Source organism: Emys orbicularis, chromosome 7 (assembly GCF_028017835.1).
Source record: "Emys orbicularis isolate rEmyOrb1 chromosome 7, rEmyOrb1.hap1, whole genome shotgun sequence".
Taxonomy (NCBI): Eukaryota; Metazoa; Chordata; order Testudines; family Emydidae; genus Emys; species Emys orbicularis.
Window position 1 is genome coordinate 141,962 of NC_088689.1, and position 19,779 is coordinate 161,740.

The following is a 19,779-nucleotide window of genomic DNA, read 5'->3' on the forward strand; positions in this document are numbered from 1 at the left end:
AAAAGGGAAATAAAAACAACCCAGGAAACTACAGACCAGTTAGTTTAACTTCTGTGCCAGGGAAGATAATGGAGCAAGTAATTAAGGAAATCATCTGCAAACACTTGGAAGGTGGTGGTAAAGTGATAGGGAATAGCCAGCATGGATTTGTAAAGAACAAATCGTGTCAAACCAATCTGATAGCTTTCTTTGATAGGATAACGAGCCTTGTGGATAAGGGAGAAGCTGTGGATGTGGTATACCTAGACTTTAGTAAGGCATTTGATACAGTCTCGCATGATATGCTTATCGATAAACTAGGCAAATACAAATTAGATGGGGCTACTATAAGGTGGGTGCATAACTGGCTGGATAACCGTACTCAGAGAGTTGTTATTAATGGTTCCCAATCCTGCTGGAAAGGCATAACGAGTGGGGTTCCGCAGGGGTCTGTTTTGGGACCGGCTCTGTTCAATATCTTCATTAACGACTTAGATATTGGCATAGAAAGTACGCTTATTAAGTTTGCAGATGATACCAAACTGGGAGGGATTGCAACTGCTTTGGAGGACAGGGTCATAATTCAAAATGATCTGGACAAATTGGAGAAATGGTCTGAGGTAAACAGGATGAAGTTTAACAAAGACAAATGCAAAGTGCTCCACTTAGGAAGGAACAATCAGTTTCACACATACAGAATGGGAAGAGACTGTCTAGGAAGGAGTATGGCAGAAAGGGATCTAGGGGTTATAGTTGACCACAAGCTAAATATGAGTCAACAGTGTGATGCTGTTGCAAAAAAAGCAAACATGATTCTGGGATGTATTAACAGGTGTGTTGTGAGCAAGACACGAGAAGTCATTCTTCCACTCTACTCTGCGCTGGTTAGGCCTCAACTGGAGTATTGTGTCCAGTTCTGGGCACCGCATTTCAAGAAAGATGTGGAGAAATTGGAGAGAGTCCAGAGAAGAGCAACAAGAATGATTAAAGGTCTTGAGAACATGACCTATGAAGGAAGGCTGAAAGAATTGGGTTTGTTTAGTTTGGAAAAGAGAAGACTGAGAGGGGACATGATAGCAGTTTTCAGGTATCTAAAAGGGTGTCATAAGGAGGAGGGAGAAAACTTGTTCACCTTAGCCTCTAAGGATAGAACAAGAAGCAATGGGCTTAACCTGCAGCAAGGGAGGTTTAGGTTGGACATTAAGAAAAAGTTCCTAACTGTCAGGGTGGTTAAACACTGGAATAAACTGCCTAGGGAGGTTGTGGAATCTCCATCTCTGGAGATATTTAAGAGTAGGTTAGATAAATGTCTATCAAAGATGGTCTAGACAGTAGTTGGTCCTGCCATGAGGGCAGGGGACTGGACTCGATGACCTCTCGAGGTCCCTTCCAGTCCTAGAATCTATGAATCTATGAATCTATAAGAATCTATGAAAGAGTTCTGAAGGAATTCAAAGATGAAATTGCAGAACTACAAAGTGTGGTATGTAACCTATCATTTAAATCAACTGTTGTACCAGATGACTGGAGGATAGCTAACATGACACCAATTTTTTAAAAAGGCTCCAGATTTGGTCCTGGCAATTACAGGCCAGTAAGCCAAAATTCAGAACCAGGCAAATTGATTGAAACTATAGTAAAAAAATGAATGATCAGACACATAGATGAACAGGATTTGTTGGGAAAGAGTCAACATAGCTTTTGTAAAGGGAAATCATGCCTCACCAATCTATTAGAATTATTTGAGGGGGTCAACAAACATGTGGACAAGGGTGAGCCAGTGGAAACAGTCTACTTAGACTTTCAGAAAGCCTTTGACAAGGTCCCTCAGCAAAGTTTCTTAAGCAAAGTAAGCCGTCATGGGATAAGAAGGAAGGTCCTCTCATGGATCAGTAACTGGTTAAAAGACAGGAAACAAAGGGTCAGAATAAATGGTCAGTTTTCAGAATGGGGAGAGGTAAATAGTGATGTCCCCCAGGGATCTGTACTTGGACCAGTGCTGTTCAACGTATTCATAAATTATCTGGAAAAAGGCGTAAACAGTGAGGTGACAAGTTTGCCAATAATACAAAATTACTCAAGATAATGCAGCCCAAAGCAGATTGTGAAGAGTTACAAAGGGATCTCACAAAACTGGGTGACTGGGCAACAAAATGGCAGATGAAATTTAGTGTTGATAAATGCAAAGTAATGAACAGTGGGAAAAATAATCCCAACTATACATACAAAATGATGGGGTCTAAATTAGCTGTTACCACTCAAAAAAAAAAAAAAAAAAAGAAAGAGAGAGAGAGATCTTGGAGTCATCATGGATAGTTCTCTGAAAACATCTGCTCAGTGTGCAGCGGCAGTCAAAAAAAGTGAACAAGATGCTAGGAACCATTAGGAATGGGATAGATAATAAGAGAGAAAAGATCATACTGTCACTATATAAATCCATGGTAGGACCACACTTTGAATACTGCAGTTCTGGTCACCCCATCTCATAAAAAGAAACATTAGAAATGAAAAAGGTACAGAGAGGGGCAACAAAAATGATAAGGGGTATGGAGCAGCTTCCACACAAAGACAGATTAAAAAGCTTGGAAACGAGATGACTAAGGGGGAGATATGACAGAGCTCTATAAAATCATGAATGATATGGAGAAAGCGAACAGGGAAATGTGATTTACACCCTCACCTAACACAAGAACCAGAGTCACTCAATGACATAAATAGGCAGCAGGTTTAAAACAAAACATAAGGAAGTACTTCTTCACACAGCGCAAAGTCAATCTGTGGAACATGTTGTCAGGGGATGTGCTGAAGGCCAGAAGTATAACTGAGTTCAAAAAAGAATTAAATAAGTTCATGGAGGATAGATCCATCAATGGCTATTATCCAAGATGGGCAGGGATGCAACCCTATGCTCTGGGTGTCCCTAAACCTCTGAGTGCCAGATGTTGGGATTGGAGACAGGACGGATCACTTGATGATTGCCTTGTTCTGTTCATTCCCTCTGAAGCATCTGGCATTGAGCACTGTCAGAAAACAGGATACTGGGGGTATATGGACCATTGGTCTGACCATTCCTATGTTATTTTACACACACACACACACACACACCACTTTACAGAAATCAATTTTTATTTTAAAGCATTTTTCTCAATTTTCTCCATTTAAATTTGCACAGTTGTGGAAAATTATTGGGTTGTGGTCAGACAATGACAGCAGTGTGACTTTGCACTCCATATGTTTTATGGAAATATGCTTATGAGTGTGAATAAGATGTAACTGGAATATACTTTATGCAAGAGGTCTCTTGTAAGGTATCATAACAAAGGTTACAACCTACTGAATATATTTCTCCTGTTTGTATGCATGTATCATTCTTGTATCTGAAGCTAGAAATATGAAGTATAACTCTGAAGTCCTATTGTAATTATGCAAAGTGTGGGCCATTAATGGTGGTTTAGAATCTTGATGGCTCTCCTTGACTAGGACAATTGTTTGTAAATGGTTTATTTACCTGCAAACCTTCTTGTGTACATGTGGGCCAACCCAGGAAGAATGGAGACGAGGGGTCTTACAGTGACATGTGATCATGTCACATAATACTGGAATCTACCTTAATCCTAGTACTTTTCCATTGATGAGGCAGGGGTGGGGACAAGCACACACAAAATATTCCCGCCTTGTGCAAAAGCTATAAAAGGGGGGGTAGCAAGACAATGGGGGCTGCCAGTCATGAGAAAACCCCTGCTTACCACCTGAGATGTCTGCTGGATCTAACAAAGACTGTACTGGGGAAAGGATTGGGCCCAGACTAGGAAGGGGTCTTGTCTGTGAAAGAAGCTTATTGGAACATCTTTGAGGGTGAGATATTACCTGTAATCAGTTTCTTAATGTATTAGGCTTAGACTTGCGAGTTTGTTTTATTTTGCTTTTGTGACTTATTTTGTTCTGTCTGTTATTACTTGAAACCACTTAAATCCTACTTTTTATACTTAATGAAATCACTTTTGTTTATTAGTAAACCCAGAGTAAGTGATTAATACCGGGGGGAGCAAACAGCTGTGCATATCTCTCTATCAGTGTTATAGAGGGCAGACAATTTATGAATTTACCCTGTCTAAGCTTTATCCAGAGTAAAACGGATTTATGTGGGGTTTGGATCCCATTGGGAGCTGGGTGTCTGGGTGCTGGAGATAGGTGACCTGCTGAGCAGTTTTTGGTTAAAGTCTGCAGCTTTGGGGGCATGGACCAGACCTGGGTCTGTGTTGCAGCAGGCTAGTGTATCTGGCTCAACAAGGCGGGGTTCTGGAGTCCCAAGCTGGCAGGGAAAACGAGCTCAGAGGTAATTTCAGTACATCAGGTGACAGTCCCAAGGGGATCTCTGTGACCAAACCCATCACAAGCAGATCTTGAGATTCAAAAAATTCAAGCTTTATAACCATTAAAACACACATTGTCAACATCACATGTCAAAACATACAAAGCAAATAGCTTCAAATCAAACTCTTAAGTATCACTTGTTTTACTTTAAAAAGCAACAGAGGGTCCTGTGGCACCTTTAAGACTTTAAGACCTTTAAGACTAACAGAAGTATTGGGATCATAAGCTTTCATGGGTAAGAACCTCACTTCTTCAGATGCAAGACTTGCATCTGAAGAAGTGAGGTTCTTACCCACGAAAGCTTATGCTCCCAATACTTCTGTTAGTCTTAAAGGTGCCACAGGACCCTCTGTTGCTTTTTACAGATTCAGACTAACATGGCTACCCCTCTGATACTTGTTTTACTTTGCCTATCTGTAAATGTCCATTATTATCAATGGAAATATTTTTCATCAGTTTGTGTGTATATGGTGCAAAATGGATCTTTAGTGATATTGAATAATAAAAATCTAATCATTTCAAGCCTAATTATACTACTACTCCTCGAATCCAAGCCCTGCATTCCTGTATTGTGCTGTGAAATACATGCTTAGAACTGGAGCCTCAGAACCTCTCCAACAGACCTCCACAATTAATAGTGTTCAAGATGCTCTGAAGGGCCCTCTCTTGTAGAGGTTCCTTGTCTCTAGTGATGCTCAAACCCTTCAAGCATGTGTGGGAGAGATTATCCGAGCCCCATGTGGGGAATTACGAGGAAGATACTACATGAGCTCTACAGCACAACCTGAGCCCTGCAAACCCTGTGTGGCAATGACAGGAGAGGGTGCTACCCAAGCCTTGCAAACTTGTCTGAGGATTGGGGAGGAAGGAATGGTGGAAATAGTTACCTGAGCTGGCAGCTTGTCCTCACATTCATTCCAAACTGTACCTTGTACCTGAGAGTCTGAGAGCATATTCCATCACCCTGGCTCTGTAAGATAGTCACCTGAGGGAAGGGGCTATGTGTCAAGAAGTCAAATAGAAGAGAAGTTAAACAGCATGGGTTACTAACCAGTCCTCAACAAGATCATCCTTTAATTAGTAGCAACCTCCTACCAACAGTGCCAGTTATTGTAGCACATGTACCTAACCCACCCCTAACCAAGTTAACCACTGTGACCAAAGAAATACCCACCCAAACATGCCAGTGACACCCTCAACAAAGTTAGAGAATCCCTAAAAGCCCCCTTAACTCTTACACATGATTCCAATCCAGTCATGGTCAAGACACCTTCAATATTATTATCAGTTATTTGTTTCCAGCAGTGCTTTCCAATGCTTCCCAAACATGGTCCTTTCTCTGAAGAAATACACAGAGAAATGGACAGAGGGTACAGGAAAGCACCCAAAGTGGAACATGGCTATCTCTTGGCAGATACCCAAAAAACCAAACAAGCACTGTGTTAACTACATAGATATTCCTTAGTATTCACAATGTTGCTATAGTCAGCCGGTTAATTTCTTGTAGAAGTGGGTCTTCAGGAGGGAGTTGAACAGGGAGAGGGTGATGACCTAATGGATGAGCTTAGGGAGGGTGTTTCATGTGTAGAGGAACGTCTGGAGATCCCTGTCAAAGAACCTTTCCCATTATCCCCAAGGGAAAGGTTAGACAAAAGCTGCAATGTGACACTCACGTAACACTTCCCCAGTTAATCCAAAATCTAAAGGGTACAGCCACGCTAGAAGGTGATGGTGACAGGTAAAACCTGATATCAGAAAGGATACTTGCTGCCTGGCACCACTGTTTAGAGACAAGAGTGGTGCCCCAATGATATAGCCAGGGTTTCCACTTCTTGGCAAGGTATACGAAGGGGTCCTGCTCTGCTGAGAGGCAAGCAGAAGAGAAGGAAAGAAAATGTTACAAAGGGAAGTGACACCATCAGCACCAGGTAGATCAGACCTTCATTCAGCACAAAAGACGGTTACTCACCGTTGTAACTGTTGTTCTTCGAGATGTGTTGCTCATATCCATTCCAGTCAGGTGTGCGCGCGCCGCGTGCACGATCGTCGGAAAACTTTTACCCTAGCAACACCCGGTGGGTCGGCTGTGGAGCCCCCTGGAGTGGCGCCCTCATGGCGCTGGATATATACCGCAGCCGACCCAGCGCCCCCTCAGTTCCTTCTTGCCGGCTACTCCGACAGTGGGGAAGGGGGGCGGGTTTGGAATGGATATGAGCAACACATCTCGAAGAACAACAGTTACAACGGTGAGTAACCGTCTTTTCTTCTTCGAGTGCTTGCTCATATCCATTCCAGTCAGGTGACTCCCAAGCCCCACCTAGGTGGCGGGGTCGGAGTGAGACATCGCTGTGTGCAGAACCGCTGACCCGAAAGCAGCATCGTCTCTGGATTGTTGCACCAGCGCGTAGTGAGCAGCGAATGTGTGTACCGAAGACCACACTGCAGCTCTACAAATGTCCTGGATCGGGACTTGAGCCAGGAAGGCAGTCGAGGAGGCCTGGGCCCTCGTGGAGTGAGCGGTGAGGCGTGGCGTCGGGACACCGGCCAGGTCGTAGCAAGCACGAATGCAGGACGTGATCCAAGAGGACAGGCACTGTGAAGAGACCGGTGAGCCTTTCATCCGGTCGGCCACCGCAACGAAGAGCTGCGTCGTCTTCCTGAATGGCTTTGTACGGTCGATGTAGAAAGCCAGGGCCCTGCGAACGTCCAAAGAGTGCAAACGCTGGTCTTGACGAGTAGCGTGAGGCTTTGGATGGAAGACCGGGAGAAAGATATCCTGGTTTACGTGGAAGGGTGAAACCACCTTTGGAAGAAAGGCAGGGTGGGGGCGAAGCTGCACCTTGTCCTTGTGGAACACCGTGTATGGGGGCTCGGACGTCAGCGCTCTGAGTTCAGAAACACGCCGTGCTGAGGTGATGGCTACGAGGAAGGCCGTCTTCCAGGATAAGTACAGGAGCGAACAGGTCGCCAATGGTTCAAACGGAGGCCCTGTGAGCCTGGAGAGAACGAGGTTGAGGTCCCACGTTGGAACCGGCTGGCGTATTTGTGGGTACAGCCGGTCTAAGCCCTTGAGGAATCTAACGACCATCGGGTTAGAGAAGACCGAGGATGGGAGTTCTCCTGGGTGGAATGCCGAAATAGCGGCGAGGTGAACCCTGATTGAAGATAACGCCAAGCCCTGCTGTCTTAGGGACAGGAGATATTCCAGTATGAGAGGGATAGGTGCCTGTAAGGGGGACGTAGCCCGCTGCTCACACCAACAGGAGAACCGCTTCCACTTGGCTAAGTAGGTGGACCGCGTAGAGGGCTTTCTACTTCCCAGCAGGATCTGCTGGACGGACTGCGAGCATTGCCGCTCTGTCTGATTCAGCCATGGAGCATCCACGCTGTGAGGTGGAGTGATTGTAGGTCGGGGTGACACAGACGGCCGTGGTCCTGGGAGATGAGATCCGGACTCAAGGGAAGCGTGATCGGCGCTTGAACCGACAGCTCCAACAGTGTGGTGTACCAGTGCTGCCTCGGCCAAGCGGGAGCGACTAGAATTACTCGTGCATGGTCTGTGCGGATCTTGAGCAGTACCCTGTGGACCAGCGGAAATGGGGGAAAGGCGTAGAACAGGTGGCCCTTCCATGTCAGAAGGAAGGCGTCCGACAGAGAGCCTGGAGCTCGGCCGTAGAGAGAGCAGAATGCCTGGCACTTCCTGTTGGCCCGGGATGCGAACAGGTCGACCTGGGGAAATCCCCACCTCCGGAAGACGGAATAGATGATGTCCGGGCGAATCGACCACTCATGCGTCTGGAAGGACCTGCTGAGATGGTCCGCCAGCGTATTCTGGACTCCAGGCAGGAATGATGCGGTGAGATGGATCGAGTGGGCGATGCAGAAGTCCCACAGGCGAATGGATTCTTGGCATAGGAGCGATGAATGGGCTCCGCCTTGCTTGTTGATGTAAAACATCGCTGTCGTGTTGTCGGTGAGGACCAGCACGCAACGGCCCTGTAGGAAATTGAGGAATGCCTGGCAGGCTAGTCGCACCGCCATCAGTTCCCGGACGTTGATGTGTAGGGCTAGTTCGGACGCGGACCACAGGCCCTGGGTATGGTGCTCCCCGAGGTGAGCGCCCCATCCTAGAGACGAAGCGTCCGTGACTAGGTGGAGGGAGGGTTGTGGGGCGTGAAAAGGCACTCCTGCACAGACTGCCGCGCGATCCAACCACCAGGTGAGGGAGGTCAAGACCGAGGACGGGACCGTGACCAGCATGTTCAGGTCGTCCCGGTGAGGACGGTACACTGATGACACCCAAGCCTGTAGTGGGCGAAGCCGTAGTCTGGCATGCCTGGTTACGTAGGTGCACGAGGCCATGTGACCCAACAGGGCAAGGCATGTCCTTATGATGGTGAATGGAGATGCCCACAGTCCGTGAATGACGCGTGCGATGGTCTGAAACCGGCCTTCTGGCAGAATGGCTCGTGCACTTCTGGAGTCCAGGATCGCTCCAATGAACTCTATTCTCTGGGTTGGCACTAGAGTGGACTTCTCTCTGTTGAGTAGAATGCCCAGCTCGTGGAAAGTCTGCATCACTATGTGGACGTGAGCTTGAACTTGGTCTCTGGTGCGGCCGCGCACCAGCCAGTCGTCCAAATACGGGAACAGCTGTACCCCTTGTCGACGAAGGTATGCCGCGACGACTGCCAGACACTTTGTGAACACTCTGGGAGCCGAGGACAAGCCGAAGGGAAGGACTGCGAATTGGTAGTGCACCTTGTTTACTACAAACCGCAGGAAGCGCCTGTGAGGCGGATAAATTGCTATATGGAAATAAGCGACCTTCATGTCGAGGGCGGCGAACCAGTCTCCAGGATCCAGTGAAGGAATAATGGTCCCCAATGATACCATGCGGAACTTCAACTTTACTATGAATTTGTTGAGTCCGCGCAAGTCTAAGATGGGCCGTAGACCCCCTTTCGACTTGGGGATCAGGAAGTAGCGGGAATAAAACCCCCTGCCCCTTAACTCTGGCGGAACCTCCTCTATGGCTCCCATAGAGAGGAGCCCGAAAACCTCCTGTGTAAGGAGTTGCTCGTGAGAAGGGTCCCTGAAGAGGGACGGGGAGGGGGAGTGGGGGGGGGGGCGAGGAAAACTGGAGGGCGTATCCCCTCTCCACCGTGCGAAGGACCCAACGGTCCGATGTTATAAGGGACCAAGCACGGTGGAAACGGGAGAGGCGATCCCGGAAGGGGGGAGTTGAATCCTGGGTGCTGGTTCTGGTGCCGTCCTCGACCGCACCTTCAAAAGGCTTGCCTAGGCCCTGAAGGTGGCCTAGGCTGGCCCTGGTTCTGACCGGGTTGAGGGCCGGTCGACCTTCGCCTACCGCCTCGACCCCGCCTCCTGACAAAGTCCTGTCTCGGGCGAGGCGGGGGAGGGTAGAACCTCTGAGGCTGTGGCCTGAAGGGTCTGCGCTGTGGCCCTGGGACATGCATCCCCAGGGAGCGCATCATTGTACGAGAGTCCTTGAGGTTCTGGAGCCTCGAGTCCGTCTTTTCAGAAAACAGGCCCTGACCCTCAAAGGGCAAGTCCTGGAGGGTCTGCTGCAGTTCAGGCGGCAAGCCTGACACCTGGAGCCAGGAGGTTCGCCTCATAGCTATACCCGACGCCAGGGTTCTAGCGGCCGAGTCAGCTATATCCAGGGAGGTCTGTATGGAGGTGCGTGCCACCCGCTTACCCTCCTCTACCAAAGTGCCGAACTCTTCCCTAGATTCCTGGGGAACCAGTTCTTTAAACTTCTCGATTGAGGACCAGGTGTTAAAGCTGTATCGGCTTAAGAGCGCCTGTTGGTTGGCCGCCCTAAGCTGAAGCCCCCCCGCCGAATAGACCTTGCGCCCGAACAAATCGAAGCGCTTAGCGTCCTTCGATTTTGGCGCGGCCGCCTGCTGGCCGTGGCGCTCCCGTGCATTCACTGAAGACACCACCAGTGAGCACGGTTGGGGATGGGTGTACAAATACTCGTGGTCCTTGGAGGGAACAAAGTACTTCCTCTCCACGCCTCTGGCCGTGGGTGGAATAGAGGCCGGGGTTTGCCAGATCGTGGTGGCATTAGCCTGTATAGAGCGAATCAACGGTAACGCCACTCTGGATGGGGCGTCCGCTGAGAGGATGTTCACGATCGGATCGTGAACCTCCACGATCTCCTCCATCTGGAGGTCCATATTGCGCGCCACCCGGCGCAACAGGTCCTGATGGGCCCGAAGGTCTATAGGGGGCGGGCCCATGGCGGATGTCCCCGCTACCGCCTCATCGGGGGAGGAGGAGGAGGATGCCCCCGGTGGCAAGGGGTCCAATGGCAAATCCTGCTCTAGGTGCTCCTGGAGCTGGGCCTCGCTCGCCCCAGGGTCCATGGCCTGCGCCGGCGTGGGCACTGGAGCCTCCATGCCCCCTGGGGGGGGGCAGGAGATGGTGGCCTCCGGGGCTCTGGGCTCAGAGCGTGCTGAGCGGGAGGCAGACGGCGGAGCCCCTTGGGCTTGGTGGTAGGCCCATGGGGTCCAAAAGGACCAGTGTGCAGGTCCCTGCGTAGGGTCCTCTGCAGTGTCCTGTGAGTGGGCGAAGTCCGCCGAAGCCGCCTGCCCCTGGGGAGGGTAGGCCGATCTAGAGGCCCCCTCAGAGGAATGGGATGCAGATCGCGACGGCCATGGCGGTGCCGAGCGCGATGCATCCGGCCCCGGCTGGTGCGGTGCCGGTCGGTGCCGGTCGTAGGGCGATCTGTTCCAGCGTGGTGCCGAAGAGTGGTGCCGGGATCGGGATCGGTGCCGGTAGCCCTGGCGGTGCCGCGATCCGGATCTGGAGCGAGACAACGATCGCGACGACACCCGGTGCCGGGAGCGGTCCCTCGAGCGGCGCTCATACCGGTACCGGGAGGTGCGCCTCGAGTCCGATCGGCGCCGGCGGTCGCGACGGTGCCGAGATGTAGAGCGGCGTCGCGAAGAGGATCTCGACTGCGAGTACGACCGGTGCCGAGGTGATAGTCGGCGCCGGGACTCCGAGCGGCGTCGGGACCTGCTCCGGGACCTGGAGCGGTGCCGAGAGTCTACGGCTGGAGACGGTGGGCGCACCAGTGCAGGCTTGCCTCTCGACTGCACTATGCGTGGAGCCACCGGTGCCGGGAGTTGCGACGGTGCCGGCTCCGTGAGGGCGATCAGGTCCCTCGCGGTCGTAAATGTCTCCGGAGTTGAGGGGAGACAAGGTTCCACCACCAGCCTAGGTGGTGAAACAGTCCGCACCGGACTCAACGGCCTCGGTGCCGGAGTCGACGGTGTGGCCGCCTGCTTTTGGCGGTCCAAAGGCGGACGCGGCTCTACCCCCGGCACCGGGGGAGCCGGCGTCTTCAGGGCAGCAATGTCCTGTGCCTTGCGGGCCTTCTTATGGCCCGGAGATAGAGATCGGCGCCGAGTCCCCTGAGGCGGGCGCGGTGCCGAAGTCTGCCGGTGCCGAGAGGACTTGTCCGCGGCGCCGGTCGGGGCCGCTGGGGCGCTGCGCACTGAGGCGCTCGGTGCCGGGGCTGGGCGCGCCGAGGGAGGATCCGGGCTGAGCGCCGCCTCCATTAGGAGCTGCCGAAGCCGAAAGTCCCGCTCCTTCCTTGTTCGAGGCTTGAAGGCCTTGCAGATTGGGCACTTATCTGCTTGATGGGCTTCCCCGAGGCACTTCAAGCAGGAGGTGTGCGGGTCGCTCGTTGGCATCGGCTTCGCGCAGGACGCGCACGGCTTAAAGCCAGGAGCCTTGGGCATGAGCCCGGTATGCTCCGGGGGGAAAAGGGGGGAGAACAACCCCCTTAACCCCCGCTAACAATTTACAACAACTACAAAACTAAATAAACAACTATCTAAAGAACTTTAACTACTATACACAACTATCTACAGAAATGAGAGCTAGAAGCTAGGGAGTGTGGAGACCAGCTATGCTGTGCTCCACAGTTCCAACGACCGTCAGGGGCGGTAAGAAGGAACTGAGGGGGCGCTGGGTCGGCTGCGGTATATATCCAGCGCCATGAGGGCGCCACTCCAGGGGGCTCCACAGCCGACCCACCGGGTGTTGCTAGGGTAAAAGTTTTCCGACGATCGTGCACGTGGCGCGCGCACACCTGACTGGAATGGATATGAGCAAGCACTCAAAGAAGAACTGATCAACTTTTTTTTTTAATATATATATTTTATAAATGGAGATATCCTATCTCCTAGAACTGGAAGGGACCTTGAAAGGTCATTGAGTCCAGCCCCCTGCCTTCACTAGCAGGACCAAGTACTGATTTTGCCCCAGATCCCTAAGTGGCCCCCTCAAGGATTGAACTCACAACCCTAGGTTTAGCAGGCCAATGCTCAAACCACTGAGCTATCTCTCCCACCCCAAACAATTCAGCCATGGGATAAACAGGAAAACTCTTTTTCAGACAAGGGAGTCAAGCCTACTTATGGCAGGGCTGAGTGTGACTAAAGGTGTTTTTTTTTTAAATCACCCTATTAAAAGTCTCATTAAAAACAAAACCCCTACCTCGGTCTGTCTCAGAATCCTCTTCCATACTTAACCAGCACCTCTGCAACCTAGGAGCTGGCAAGCCAAACTGCAGCCTGCCCTGACGCTTGGGTACCCATGCCCCAGAGACAGTTCCTGAAGCATCAGACTCCCACTGCCTAAGATTTTTCTGCAACAAAGTGTACTAGAGCCTGAGGAATTCTATAATCACACTTATGATTCATGTTACGCTGTCTCCATAGGGAGTTAGGTGGTTCTCCAGAAATGAACTTATTTACTTGTAACCCAGTTTCTTTGAGATGGATGCTACATATTCAACTCATTGGAATGCTCCGAGTGGTGCGACCTAAACTGTAAAATTCTACTAGCAGTAGCAGTTGGAGCGGCCACATGCCTCCCTTGCCTCCTTCCCCTCCCAAACTCTGGACATTCCAGGGCAAGGCTTAAAAAGGAGTGTGGCACTCACCCGCCTCAGTGCCTTCCCCCGTGACCCCAAGCCTTTTGGTAAGTAGGGCTCCGAGGCAGTGGGAAAAGGGAGGCATGGAGTATGACTATGCAGAGTCCATCTCAAAGAACCTTGGTCACACATAAGTAACCCTCGTTTCTTCCTTTGAGTGTCTTCTGCATATTCCCACTCACGGGATATATTAATCAACAGTACTTTGACCTGGGATGGTAGGACCCAAAGTTCTAGTTAAACAAGGAATGCAGGACTGCCCTACCAAACTTCGCCTCCGATCTAGATTCCAAGTCTAAAGAGTAATGTTTAGTAAAAATGTGGACAGTACTCCAAGTTGTTGCTCTACCTGTCTCTACGAGAGGAATATGTCTAGGGAAAGCCATGCAAGTTGACTTTGATCTAGTTGAATGAGTTTTGATGCCTTGAGGAAAGGATAATCTCTTCGATCGCATGCTCTGGATGTCCCTAAGCCTCTGATTGCCAGAAGCTGGGACTGGACGACAGGGGATGGATCACTTAATAATTGCCCAGTTCTGTTCATTCCCTCTGAAGCATCTGACATTGGTCACTGTCAGAAGACAGGATACTGGGCCTAGATGGACCATTGGTCTGACCCAGTATGGCTGTTCTTATGTTCTTATTAATCTTATAAATTGAGCATAAGAACATAAATACCTAGCCTAACCCGCCTAGAATCTGTACAGAAACGCCTTTACCCTTGTTTTTTGGTCTCTAAGCTCTAAACAGCCTTGAGCACGGTCTAAATTGTTTAGCCCTGTCTAACACCATGTCTACACTTACAAGCTTACAGCACCACAGCTGTATCGATACAGTTGTGCTGCTGTAAGAGCACTCGTGTAGCTGCATTATGCCGACAGGAGAGAGCTCTCCCATCAACATAATAAAACCAGCTCAATGAGCAAGGGTAGCTATGTCAGCGAGAGAGCATCTCCTACCGACATGGAGCTGTGCAAATAAGCACTTATGGTGGCAAAACTTATGTCGTCCAGGAGTGTTTTTTCCACACCCCTGAGTGATAAACGTTTTGCCAATGTAAGTGCTAGTGTAGACATGGCCTAAGTAAAAAGATAATGCTCTCCTCATAACTAATATGTGTAATTTAACTTCCCCATCATGAGTATGGGGTTTGGGGGGAAAAATGGTAAAACTATAGATTGTTCTATGTCAAAATTGGAGACTATTTTTGGTAAAAACTTAGAATGAGTGCAAAGAACCACTTTATCCTTATGAAACACACTGAATGGTGGATCAGCATTAATGCATGCAATTGACTTACGCACCTGGCAGAAGGGATTGCTAAAACAGAGTTTTTACAGATAGGTGAAATAAAGACCAGCTCCCTAGAGCAGGGGAGGGCAAACTTTTTGGCCCGAGGGCCACATCTGGGTATGGAAATTGTATGGTGGGCCATGAATGTTCACGAAATTGGGAGTTGGGGTGCGGGAGGGGGTGAGGGCTCCGGCTGGGGGGTGCGGGCTCTGGGGTGGGGCCAGAAATGAGGAGTTCAGGGTGTGGGAGGGGGCTCCGGGCTGAGGCATGGGTGCGGGGGAGGAGAGGGAGGGCTCCGGCTGGGGGTACAGGCTCTGGGGTGGGACTGGGGATGAGGGGTTGGGGGTGCAGGAGGGTGCTCTGAGCTGGGACCAAGGGGTTCGGCGGGCAGGAGGGGGATCAGTGCGGGATAAGGAGTGCAGGCTCCAGGCAGCGCTTACCTCAAGCAGCTCCTGGAAGCAGCGGCATGTCCCCCCTCCGGGTCCTACACCGAGGCACAGCCAGGCGGCTCGGTGCGCTGCCCCGTCCGCAGACGTCGCCCCTGCAGCTCCCATTGGCCATAGTTCCCGGCCAATGGGAGCTGTGGGGGCGGCGTTTGGGGCAGGGGCAGAGTTCGGAGCCCCCTGGCTGTCCCTACGCATAGGAGCCAGAGGGGGGACATGCCGCTGCTTCTGGGAGCCACGCGGAGCCACTGCATGCGCAAAGCAGGGCAAGCCCCTGGCTGAAGCACTGGAGCAGGGCAAGCCTTGGACCCCGCTCCCCGGCAGGAGCTTGAGGGCTGGATTAAAATGTCTGAAGGGCTGGATGCAGCCCCCAGGCTGTAGTTTGCCCACCCCTGTCCTAGAGGTTCAAAGGGAAGTCTCATTATTTATGCTAGTAATACATTCAGATCCTAGAAGGGCATAGGAATTCTTATTGGAGGATACAAATTATAGGATACAAAATTGGAGGATACAAAGGCCTTTTAAAAACCTCTAAATTTCATCATTAGTAAAAACTGATTTTCCCTTTACGGATACATAGATTTCATAGACTATCAGGGTTGGAAGGGACCTCAGGAGATCATCTAGTCTAACCCCCTGCTCAAAGCAGGACCAATCCCCAATTAAATCATCCAACAGATTTTTGCCCCATATCCCTAAATGGCCCTCTCAAGGATTGAACTCACAACCCTGGGTTTAGCAGGCCAATGCTCAAACCACTGAGCTATCCCTCCCCCCCCCCTGATATGATATGATATGATATGATATGGCCGAGAGATTAATCATAACTGAAGATAATGAAAGAGGTGTCTTCTTAAGATACAATTAATGCTAATATATAATTAATTGATGCCATATAAGGATCCACATTATACATGGAAATCCACAATAGAAACCTATTCCATTTAAGACTACAGCACATCCATGTGAATTCCTTTCTAGAATTAACAGTACAATGTGTACTTCTAATGAAAGGCTTTCTTCTAGCACCTCTAAAGGTCTATTCCTCATGCAGTCAAGAGAAGGGACTGAAAGTTCAGATGATAAACCTTCCCTGTTTATTGCATCAACAAGTCCAATATCAGTGATAAAGGTTCCACTAATCCTAGTGACAGATGTACCAAAGCCGGCTACCATTGCTGTCTGGGTCATGCTGGTGCTATTCAAATCACCCAGGCTTTGCCCTGTCTTATCTTGTTTATCACTCTCTGAATGAGGGGAAATGAGGGGAAAGCATTCCTTAGGCCCTGACCCCCCTGTATTAGAAAAGCGTTCAGTACCGATTCCTTGTTTCTGCCTGCCCTAGAACAATAGCTCTCATATTTCCTGTTGCTGCGGGATGCAAACAAGTCTATTATTGGGTTCCCCCCATAAACGGAAGGGGTGATTCACTACTTCTTCCTTCCATTCGTGGATCTGACCTGATGATCTACTCAGATGATTTACAAGAGTGTTCTGTTCTCCTGCCATGTGAATTGCTACTGATTAATATCATGTTCTATAGAGTACTTAATAAGACTCTTGGCCTCCCTGCATAATTCCACAGAGTGAGTCCCCCGCTTGCTTGTTTAGATAATATAATGCTGTCCTAGCGTAGGTTACTACCTCAACTGCTTTGTTTTTGATTTGAAGTAGAAAAGACCAGACAGCTAATCTGATTGCTCTCAGTTCTAAAATATTATGTACATTCCTTTCCTTTAGTGACCAATGATCTCTTTCCAACGATTCATTGTTCAAATGGGTTCCCCATCCTGAGGTAGGAGCATCGGTGATCACTGTAACTGATGTTATGGGGGACAGAAAAGTGTACACTTCATTGCATTTTGATTGTCTGTCCATCCCATTAGCACTTGTTGTGGAATTAATATTTTTCAATGCACATCATCTACACTGGTTCATAGTTCTTTGCTAACCAGTGCTGAAGGTCTCTCATCTGAAGATGAGCATAAGGAGTCACTGCTGTGGTTAACGCCAATAGACCCAGCAACTGAACGGTTGTCTTGGTAACTGGAAGAGGAGATATGTTTATTTTGATATATCTCACCTCTGGGAGAAAAGCTCTCTCCACAGATAAATGCAAGATTGCTCCTATAAAGAGTCCCTTGAGTAGGGTTTAGACATGACTTTTCCCAATTTATCTGTAATCCCAGACTGACAAACGGTGAACATATCTGATATACATGTAGTAAGATCCCTTCCTTGGATGACACTTTTATTAACCAGTTGTCTAGGTATGGATATACATACATCCCCTGCCTTCTTAGAATCATAGAATATCAGGGTTGGAAGGGACCTCAGGAGATCATCTAGTCCAACCCCCTGCTCAAAGCAGGACCAATCCCCAACTAAATCATCCCAGCCAGGGCTTTGTCAAGCCTGACCTTAAAAACCTCCAAGGAAGGAGATCCCACCACCTCCCTAGGTAACCCATTCCAGTGCTTCACCACCCTCCTAGTGAAAACGTTTTTCCTAATATCCAACCTAAACCTCCCCCATTGCAACTTGAGACCATTACTCCTTGTTCTGTCATCTGCTACCACTGAGAACAGTCTAGATCCATCCTCTTTGGAACCCCCTTTCAGGTAGTTGAAAGCAGCTATCAAATCCCCCCTCATTCTTCTCTTCTGGAGACTAAACAATCCCAGTTCCCTCAGCCTCTCCTCGTAAGTCATGTGCTCCAGCCTCCTAATCAGTTTTGTTGCCCTCCACTGGACTCTTTCCAATTTTTCCACATCCTTCTTGTAGTGTGGGGCCCAAAACTGGACACAGTACTCCAGATGAGGCCTCACCAATGCCGAATAGAGGGGAATGATCACGTCCCTCAATCTGCTGGCAATGTCCCTACTTATACAGCCCAAAATGCTGTTAGCCTTCTTGGCAACAAGGGCACACTGTTGAATCATATCCAGCTTCTCGTCCACTGTAAGCCCTAGATTCTTTTCTGCAGAACTGCTGCCTAGCCATTCGGTCCCTAGTCAGTAGCAGTGCATGGGATTCTTCTGTCCTAAGTGCAGGACTAATTAGGTATTGAGGTATTGAGCATCAGGTACTGAGCATTAGGTATGCTCCTTCACCAGACAGACATTCTGTAAGCACCCGAAGTGCTGTGGATAACCTGGAAGGGAGGACCTTGTAGTGAAAATGGTCCTCTTCAACAACAAACCACTGACATGGTCTTATAGAATGAAATGTGCAAGTACGCGTCTTTTAAATCCACAGCTGCAAACCAACCCTGGAGTGAAAGAATATTACCTAAATTAGAGGCAGCATGTAGAAACATAATTTCTTTATATAAGTGTTTAATCTGCTTAAATCCAAAATAGGGTGAAGGCCCTCCATCTTTTTTGGGGATTAGAAAATAACATGAGTAAAACCCCTTCCCTCTATGATCTCATGGAATTACCTGTATTGCACCTAACTGGAGCAGAGACTTAACCTTCATTTTTGAACAAATTGAGATTACTTTGATCTCTGCCCAGATATGAAGCAGGTGGATTGTTGTGAGAAAAGGTTTTGTATTGAATTATGTACATGCATGAAATAACTTCTAAAATCCATCTGTCTGATGTTATTAACTCCCATTGGTAATAAAAACTGGACTGCTGGACTCCAAACTATGGATAAACAATGCCCAGGTGGACTGGCTTGAAGCTCTGTGTTCTCATGTCAAATCTGATGTCTTAGATGAACTGCAGAGAACAAAGATGAAACAATCCCTTTGTTATTGCGAGGCTTAAATTTCTTTCTCTGTTGTAGTTGGTGGTGTGGGGAATAATATTGAGGTTAGAAAGGGTATGCCCTTCTCTGATAATTGTAATGAAGTGAAGGAGATGAAGAAGGCGTATTACTTTAGATACCTGTGTAATGGGAATTGAATATGGCCTCTTCCCTGTATTAAAGAAACGTAAAGATCTAGCAAAAGATCTTACATTTTTCATCTTCTCTAATACCTCATCAGTCTGAATAATAAACAGACCTTCTCCTTCAAACGGATGGTCCTCGATCCTCATTTGTATCTCATGAGGGAATCCCATTGGTCTTAACAGTGTGTCTCTTCTTAGTGAGGCAGCCAAAGCTACTGACCTTGCTGAAGTATCTGAGGAGTCAAAAGCTGCTTTCAACTGTTGCTTGACAACATTCAGTCCTTCAGTCAAAACAGCATTTGGTAATGCACTTCCAGAGGAACACAAAGTTAAGAAAAGAGGACATTTTGCTCCAGAAATGGTATTGGTACCCAGCCACGACAGCTTCGTAGCTGGACATGAGCATGTTTAATGCAGCTGAAGAAAATATTTTTCTTCCTAATATATCCAGCCTCTTCCTTTCCTCATCTGATGGAGTAAAGTGAACTTGGGCACCTTTTCTGTGAAGTACCACTGTGAAGTACCACTTCGACCATCAACAAATTAAGAGGCAGATGAGCATGAAGCACAGTATTTCTTTGCGGGAACTTACATAATTTATCTTCCTTCTTACATAGAGGCTGAATGGTCTGAATATTCCAGACTGAATATTCCCTCTAACAAGAGAAGTGTGACTCATTGACTAGCCGCTGCCCCAAAGACATTGAAGATAGGATGCAATGATTCCACCACAAAAACAGAAGGAATATCTAACATCTTTGACATTCGCAATATTAACTCATGAAAGGCTACAGAATCTTCAGAGCCCTTC

The 19,779-nt window shown here is 48.7% G+C and overlaps 1 protein-coding gene across 1 annotated transcript in view; it reads right to left on the bottom strand.

Annotated features, from left to right (window-relative positions):
- Positions 1–19,779, bottom strand: part of TCTN3 (tectonic family member 3) — an 89,823-nt gene that overhangs the window by 20,801 nt on the left and 49,243 nt on the right. Inside the window, exons 10-11 of the mRNA XM_065408409.1 lie at positions 6,118–6,216; positions 5,241–5,338 (exon numbers count right to left, since the gene is read on the bottom strand). Coding sequence (XP_065264481.1) covers positions 5,241–5,338; positions 6,118–6,216 — 197 coding nt within the window. The remainder of the gene's footprint in view (positions 1–5,240; positions 5,339–6,117; positions 6,217–19,779) is intronic.